At 35.9% G+C, this 8815-nt stretch overlaps 1 protein-coding gene across 1 annotated transcript; it reads left to right on the top strand.

Annotated features, from left to right (window-relative positions):
• Positions 1–875: 875 nt before the first annotated feature.
• On the top strand, positions 876–8690 carry Rab21 (RAS oncogene family member Rab21). Its single transcript, XM_072297499.1, has 4 exons — positions 876–1241; positions 2766–2933; positions 4082–4200; positions 4709–8690. Exons 1-4 carry the CDS (start codon positions 1110–1112, stop codon positions 4938–4940), a joined length of 651 nt encoding a protein of 216 aa, XP_072153600.1. The 5' UTR covers positions 876–1109; the 3' UTR covers positions 4941–8690.
• The last annotated feature ends 125 nt before the right edge of the window (positions 8691–8815 follow it).

Genomic DNA, 8815 nt, shown 5'->3' with positions numbered 1-8815 from the left:
TTTTTGAAGAAGAACTTTACCCACAACAAAACTCCAAAAAAATAATAAGATCGCTAAGGTTATTGGAACCCTCAACCAGTCCTTTTCTCTGAGCCCATCACTTTTTGACTGAACAATGTTATTCAGTTTAACTTGTCATCCTTATAATTTTCAGAATACTTGTTAAAAACATGTTTTATGATTCATATTCCTGAGAAAATATTTTGTGTAGGGAGTGAGAATTTGTGTACATTCATTTTTATTATGCATTTCATTGCTAATCAAATTGTGACTTAAGTCCAATATTTTTATGGTTTCCGAAACTAAGATTCCTGGTTTCGAAGCTTCACTGATGTTCTGCTGAACTCGGAAAGACCAACTATGTGGGTGTATGCCCAGTTATCAGAATGAACTGCAATTTATGAGCTCTATGGATAACTATATGAGGGTCAATAAACTCTTAAATTACATTATGGTCGTGGCATAGAAAAATAGAATTTTTCCATACTTGCCAGCAACGATTTAGTGGAGTCTTCAAGATTCAAAAATTGAACCGCCCTCACAAATTTTCAAAGAATACTAAGCCTTGTTAGGATCCAAAGAAAGATATTATGACAAATTTGACAGAAGCCACATCATGGGTAATAGATATATGGTACTTAATTTTTTTTGTGGATTATTTTAAAAGGTCTAAATGGCTAAGAACCCTGTTTTGAGAGTGTCACAACTGGGACAAGTTTCAAACGATATTTTTGGCGGGCTCTGATGACGTAGTTAAGTAAGCGGAAGAAACTGCGTTGCTGGTTTGCTGATTGGCTGAACTCAGCTTCAGGCTTGTTTTGATTGGTCGGATTTCGATGAGCTTGGAGCTTCCAGTGCTGTGGAATGTGCTTGTAAGCCAATGCTGCTATCAGCAATTCAGCATAATCTTGAATCTTGAAAGTGTCAAGTGTCAGTAAGCGCCTTGTTATCTTATTATTTACCAATTTCAACCGTGTCTCAATAGTTCATGATCCCTCATCTTTTGTCTCATTCTTAGAAGTTTGGAATTTTATCCAATCTTTTGTTCTTGTTGTGACCTGATGAGGTAAATTTTTTTTGAGTAACTCAATGCTGATCAATTCCTAAGCATGAGTACTCCTTCCAGTGTCAACTACAATTTTAAAGTAGTTTTACTCGGAGAAGGAAAAGTCGGAAAAACTTCAGTTGTTCTTAGGTACATTGAAGACAAGTTCAATGACAAGCACATCAAAACCCTTCAGGTGAGAAAATTCATTTGCATTTTAGGTTATGTAATTTTTGCAGGGGCAGGCAACCTGTTTTCTTACATAACATAAATGCTTCTTTTAACAACCGTCAAGGAGGCTTAGTTCGTATGTTTATTTTCGCTTTTCATATGATTGGCGCCCAATGCTTTGTACGATCTGCCAGTTTCCTTGATGGTGCCCAAGACCAATCTACGCTGGTCAGTCATTGCGCATCTTTTAAAATTACTCCCCCGCCCGGCCGTAATTTGGCCGCACTCAATGCTGCGTCACATTGGGTGCTCCCTTATAAAATACATTGCAGGCACTCAATACTATGTCACTGCGCAGTAAAGTTCCAAAACTTGTCCTTGGGAATGACTGACCTGTGTGGATTGGTCTTGATGGTGCTACTAGGACCTAAACCGAAATCAAATACAATGGGTATCCACGATGGGTATCGTGAGCGGCGCAAGAGCTCAAAACTTGGTCAGAGCAATTTAGCTCGCAGTTTTATTGTTGATGCGTGATAAAATCGCGGCATCATAACCTGCTGGGATGAAAATGCACAACAATTTGTAATTGCAGAGTACACTCAGGACCCATTCTGTATTATGGCTGCAACGCTCAAACGATTCTGGAGCTGGGGAAAGATAAGATTGGACAAATGGTACCATTAAATGGAAATATATGTGTTCTAGTCCACTCCAAATAAGTTCGTGCACTTTAGACTGTGACAGAACATCCGTAATCTTACTTCATGCATTCACTGCACTTGTGAAAGTGATGTCAGACAATCTCCTGTCGCAGTTTAGAAGTGCGTAAGTATTAGGCAAGAACTCTAACCGATGGGCCGACTAATGATTAACGCATACAGGTTGATGTAACTTTTGTCCTATCTTTTCTCACCCCAGTTCTAGAGAGAGATGAGTTTCTGATTTTAAGATATCACTGGCAGCAGCCTGATTGTTGAAATTTATGTCGGCTCGACAAGAATCGAAAATCGATATATTACGCGGCGCAGATAGGGCTATGTCTTGTCTTATCGTGCCGACAAAGCCAGTTAAAGTTTCAACAATCGGGCTGCAGCCTAGTCTCAGGTCCATTAACCAAACTCAGTCCTTGGCATGGCTACCTGTATTGGTTTCCATTTTCATGCTGGTGAATGAGTATAATACTAATCATAGCGATATATTGCATGTTAGTTTGACTGAACCAAGAACCTAGGACACATCACCCTGTAACAGTCTCAAGGGTGTTGGTTGGCAAATCACATTGGGATTATTTTTATCTAGGAGCCTTGGTTCTTTTGACACAAGCAACAAAAAAAGAATTATAACCGACCCCTTGCTAAGAAACTTATTTCCTTACTCATACATGTTTTGAAACGTAGTCATTCTTCATTTCAATTTTTGTCCTGCGCTCTGTCGCTCTATGCAAGTATATTGCAGCCTGTGTTTTGCGCTGAGATCCTAGCGATATTCTCAGATATTGCCATTAGAAACTTGCGATTGGTTTCTCATCTTAATTTTAATTTTGCAGGCCTCGTTTTTAGTAAAGAAACTGAACATCTCAGGAAAGCGAGTAAATTTGTCTATATGGGACACTGCAGGGCAAGAAAAATTTCACGCTCTTGGACCTATTTACTACAGGATGTCGAATGGTGCAATTTTAGTTTATGATATCACTGATGAAGACTCTTTTCAAAAGGTAATTGTTTCCAGCCAATTTTATTTTTTCAGCACTCTCAATGTCATTGCATCCCAGTTCTAGAATTTCTTATTAAGTTGTACCTAGAAGCAGAACAATCTTGAAGTGTGGTACAGCTTAAGTTATTCTGGCAGATATTCCCACTTGCAAAAACCTTAGAAATAAAGGCAATGGTCATACATGGTTGTCACAGTCAGGGAATGTCAGGACAAATGACGAAAGCATGAGGAAACATTTTTTATGACATGTTTACTTGCCTTTTAGAATGGGTTTGGCATTATAAACAACAAATTTTATCTGAAAACTTTTTCAAATCATGTCTTCTTAACCATCTGGCATATCCTCAATTGTTAAGGAATTTTACCAAAATGTGTCAGGGAAATCACGGAATTCCATTTTCTAAATCCTGTGGCAACCCTGAGTTGAATCTTTAGGTGGAAGCATGTATCATACGATCAAAGTAGAGCTCTCAAAGTAGCATTTTGTGGGGTCAAATGACGCCACTTTGAGACCTCTACTAAGATCATGTGATGTATGTATGTAGAAGCCACTTTTACGGTGCACTAGGGTGCTCTGCGACACCTACCCGCCACAGGAATCTGTCATGGTAGAGATCATCCGAAAGCTGGCATCTCTCCATCTCTTAACGGATGCCCTCTACCCACCGTTTGGCTGGATGCCGTCTCTGTCGCCTACCTGGGGGGACCCACCCCAACACCTTCTTGGCAAACTGGTATCAGCCATTCGCTGCACATGCCCATACCATACCAATTGCTTGGTCATGATATCATGCACAATCGTCCCCTCAACACCCATTATCTCTCGGACTTGTTCATTTTTGACACATTCTCTCCTCAAGATTCCAGCCAATCTTATGATAGATCATATGATACAGGCTCAAAAGTGAGAGAGAAGGTGTTGGATGTGGTGTTGGATGTTCCGCAGATACTTGAGGTGTCAGACAATAGAGGGTCAGCTATTTCGAACTCTATTGTGTCTTTTAAAATTGGCACCTTTACGTCTCTTTAACAGTCTGTTTTGCTTTGCTCACCTATGGCTGTTTTTGTGAATTAAGCGTACTAAGTTCACAATTCATTACTCGAACAACAGTGAACGTTTGTATATAGCGTTTTGTTTCCATGATTCAGGTCAAGAACTGGGTGAAAGAACTGAAAAAAATGCTTGGTGATGATATTCGACTGATAATAGCTGGTAACAAAATTGATCTAGAAAAACAAAGGACTGTTACTGTTCAAGAAGCAGAAGCGTAAGTTTATGTCATTATCTCTATCAACATTACTTGAAATAGTGTAGATTTAGATAAATGGTGTGGTACGGATATGATATTGGATCAAGTATCAAGAGCTGACATCAATAACAAATTTTAAAGTTTATTGCTTTTAAAGGGAATTATGAGTCATTTTTTTCAACCAAAAAACAAATCGGTCTAGCAGAACCTGAGAAAAGTTTACTTTAACATCAGTATATTTTACATGGTGAAGATTAGAACTTATGACTCAAAATGCAAAGCAAAAATGTGTAAAATTTAAATTGATAATCTTTACTCACAAAATGAACAAAGTAAAAGCCTTTTCTGTTTATAATAAAAAAAAGGATTTTATTTTGTTTCAAAAAAAAAAGAAAAAATACCAAGCTGAAATGTTAATTTTTGGTGTGGAGTTGGTGAAAGTAAAATTTTTCAGCGTCCAGTTTTTTTCCCTTTCAGAGTTACGAAACTGAAACCTTTTAATCTAATCCTTAATTTCATTATTTAGATATGCAATGTCTGTTGGTGCTAAACATTTTCACACTTCAGCCAAGTTGAACAAAGGAATAGAAGAAATGTTCTTAGAATTGACACGACTCATGATTGAACATGCTGCAGAAAAAGAAATAGCAAAAGCCGGAATACTTAACAGAAGCGGTAGCCTACGCAGAAACGTGGTCGTTGTCGATGATGAAGAAGCTGTCCCAGAACCAACTAGTAAATTCAGTTGTTGTAGTTAGTAAATTCAAATACCTCTGTCATTGGTATGTGATATTCTTCTAGTATTATCCAAATTATGAGCCAGGCGCAAATTGCATTTATAAGAAAATGTGATGATATTCTTTCTGGTGTAACCAGTAAATGAATGTACGGGATTTTGAAGATCATTGGATCACTATTTTTTTTTAGAGAAAGCCGGGGAATTTTTAAACCCAATTAAACTGTCATATTTTAAAGTGATTCCTACAAATTGGATGAAACTATTTTCAAGCCCCCCAAACCCCATTTATCCTCTTTGAATCAATCTTTTAATGCTTCACAATTATGGTTAAGGAAGAACCTAACATAGCCTTTGTAACTTAATTCTTTAGACCTGTCCAATACTTAGTAGGGAATCACTGAAGGACCCAAAGTTTGCCAGTCCTATGAAATCTTGGTTTATTTTCACCAGTATTGAGAGGTATCAATAAAATTTTGTCACTTTTTTTCTCCTTTTTTTTTGAAAAAAAAAAAAAAAAAAAAAAATTCTCAGAAAATTAAAAAAAAATATCGAAAAATCTCTTGGGCTAGTTGTGGGGGACTATTTTCTAATCATTTTTAGAACAAAACAGTAAATAAATCATTTCCTTACAAATAGAGACAACATGACTTGTCTCTAAAGGCATGAATGCTTTTAAAAAAAGAACTTGTATGACCTACTTGAACAGCCAAAGGTTAGTCCCAGCAAAATTTAGCTAATTTAGCGATCGGGAAGAAATCGAATTTTCAATTTGAATTGGTGGGCCGGACATGTTTTAAAAGAGTTACTGGATCTAAGAAATTGGGTGCATCAATCAGATTTTGTATTTAAAGACTTGGTCTGTACTGAGAAAGTATTTTGCTAGTCCCAGCCACTGAAAACTTCATTATTAACAGTTTAATGTTACTGCAATCACGAAAGAGGGGTATCGATAAGAGCCGTTTTTGAGCCAACCATAGCCAAATTTCATCAACTCAACAATATTTTTCTATATTCATGGAATGCATCATGATTTAGTCGTTTCCAGTCTCTTTTTTGGTCTAATACTCTCACGAACACGGGTCTTCATGCCAATTTTGGCAAAAAATGCGGAATATTCAGAATTCAACTGCAAACTCGTAAAAATCGCATTTCTCGCTTAAATATTTTCAGACCCATATTTAGGCCAGTTTAAACTGAAAAAGAGTTAAAAAATGACCAAATTATGATACATTCTGTTAAATTCAAACCTTCAATGAGCAAAAAATGGTAGATTTGAGGAAACTTAGCTAGGGTTTGGCTGCTTATAAACGACCCTTATTGAATACCCCTTTTTTTCCAAAGAAGGAACAAAAAGGTCGTCCTAACTTGTGCATGTCAATAATTTTTTACTTTTTTTTTAAGTTTAAATTGAACAGTCAATTTTATAAGGGAAGTAACATCTGTTTCCTCTTGAAAACCTATTAAGACGGATCTAATATTATCCCTAAGCTGAGAAGAAAATTATCAAGAAAATTGTCTTTGGTTCAAAAAATCATTTAATTCTGGTTTAAGTTTTCCAAGACTTCCATTTGGTTTCTCATTTTCGCTCAGCTAAAAATTGACATCTAGTTACATCTAGAATTAAAAAATTAGGTAGAAAATCTTATCAAGTTGCAAATTATATCACATTACCCATCAGTAATTGATAAAAAAGTTTTCTCAGTCTTCTAGCAACAGTATTGATCAGAAAAATGTATTTGTCCAAATGCCTAAAAAGTTAGAAGGGTCCGTTTTTGTAGGCTCTTACTATAAAATGAAGTCTTTACGTATTTCATAATAGGTAGTTTTGACTGTTACAACTCGCATCACAAGAAAGTCGAATCACAATGATCAGGTAAAGTCTTCGAACGATAGTTTCTACAGGTTTGCCTAGTGCCATTTGGTCAAGAATCAATTAAACCATCAAGGCTCCCTATGCGGTATGGTCAGACATACCATAAAGTGTCAAAGTTTTGGTGTAAAAAAGTTTGGGAGGAGGGGATTCATACTAATGTTCATGCTGGTAAAAATGACCAATGAAGGGAGGTGTCAGCAAAAAGTCACTTGCAACATGCTAGTGGCTAACATGTCTAAAGACCCCCTACAGGCCTGAGCTCATTCAAAATTCTTGTTTCTATAATGATTTTAATTCACTATTAAGACTGACCTAAGTTTCTTTTCATTTCATGGAAATGAATCTAGATTGATAAAATGAACTGAGGTTAACAGATACGTACTAAGTTCCATTTTGGAATCAAGAAATGAGATGGGAGTGGTTTAGAATTCAACAAGTTTTAAATTTTCTCCTGTCAAAAATACAGAATCGAGAAAAATATTTTGAACATGAAAATTTTTTAACTTACAATTAGTCCCCAGCATTGAGTCTTACGGCAGAATAAAACTTCAAGCCTCTTTTTCTCAGCTCAAACTGAATGCAACTTGGTGTGTTTCTGTTAACCTCGGTGCAAATGGTAGATATATTTATCTCATAATTAAATAGACCTATGATAAACTGGATATATATTTTTTATATACTTTTCACAGTTGAGAGTGTATTTTTCTATCTCCACCTCTCCCGTCTTCTTTGTTCACTAACTTTCTCTTTAAAATTGTTCTGGTTTTAATTTCCTCATTTTAAATCACACTAAGAAAATTTGAAGTGAAATAAAATTCAAAGGTAGAACACAGTTTGTGTAAAGTTTTGCGTAGATTTTAAGCTCCTGGAAAATCTCAGGCAGTCTCGAAAGTTAAGTCAAGATTTTTTTCCGAAACCCATTATGCTTGAGTATTCATTATATATGTAATGAGTAATTAATTCATACTGAGACATCTCAGTTCAAGTTTTAAGAGCCATAAGTTGATATTTTTTCACCTTTTAAGAATCCTCTTGGGTCATCAGTGAAACAGTGAGATTATGTGCTTCTTCAAATCCAAATTACACCGAGGAAACCACATTTGGGTCTAGCATCTCAGTATTATCAAAAAATTGTTGGAGGCCCGCACAAGAAAACAGATCATAAAAAATACTTAAACTGACTTGTGCGTAAAATTTGACCACAGGACGCGTTTCGCTGGCTAGTCAAATTTTACGCGCAAGTCAGTTTAAGTATTTTTTATGGTCTTAGTATTATGCTTGAATTACTGCCGTCCATAGCAGGATTGCAGAAATGTTATGTATGTAGTAGTGTTAAGAAAATGTACGAGAAGTACAAAGAATGCAAGAAATCAGTATCTACTTGTTTCGGTTTTGAAAATCTTATTCCTCACACCTCTACCTTTAGTGGTCAGGGTGTAGAGAAAACATAAGGCAGGTTACACTAGAAAAAGATTTTTAATTATTAGATGTGCTTTGGGGTTGTTTCTTGTATCGCCTTTGAAAAAAACAATTATTATAGGCGCTCACAGATAACCTACACGACAATTCTCGGCTGTGTTAAATTGGAAGAAGCTGTGCGGGTTACCTGTGGGCAACTTTTTCTCCATACTGCTGTCTATATCCTTCATTTTAATGCTAGTTTTTTACTCCTTCGAATATCATCCAACCAAGAGTCAAACTTGTCTTGCCTAGATGGGCCAATCAAGTTGCTATGTTACACCTCCTCAAATTCTTTTTGTTACTTACTGTACATTCGTTAGTTTGTTTCTGTTTATTCTGTTCTCAGCATTGTATTACAATTCTCTCTTTATTTTTTTCTATATTGTGTAAAAAAAATTGAAATGTACCAAGTAAAATTTTAATCATCAATGTTAATGGAATAATTTATTTCTCATTCGAGTGCCTAAACTCTCCAATACCTAAAATTTTAACATCCTTTTTTTTAAAAAAAAAAATAAAAAAATAAAAAAAATCGATTCCTCAGTTCAATTTCAAGAAAA

Source organism: Bemisia tabaci, chromosome 2, assembly GCF_918797505.1.
Source record: "Bemisia tabaci chromosome 2, PGI_BMITA_v3".
Lineage (NCBI taxonomy): Eukaryota > Metazoa > Arthropoda > Insecta > Hemiptera > Aleyrodidae > Bemisia > Bemisia tabaci.
Note: the sequence above shows the minus strand (reverse complement) of the source record. Positions and strands in the feature narration are given on the sequence as shown.

Excerpts from the sequence above, each read along its gene's own strand:
- Rab21 (XM_072297499.1), top strand. The coding sequence starts at position 1,110 with ATGAGTACTCCTTCCAGTGTCAACTACAATTTTAAAGTAGTTTTACTC. Across the intron at positions 1,242-2,765 it reads AGCACATCAAAACCCTTCAG|GCCTCGTTTTTAGTAAAGAA; the intron begins GTGAGAAAATTC and ends TTAATTTTGCAG. Across the intron at positions 4,201-4,708 it reads ACTGTTCAAGAAGCAGAAGC|ATATGCAATGTCTGTTGGTG; the intron begins GTAAGTTTATGT and ends TTCATTATTTAG.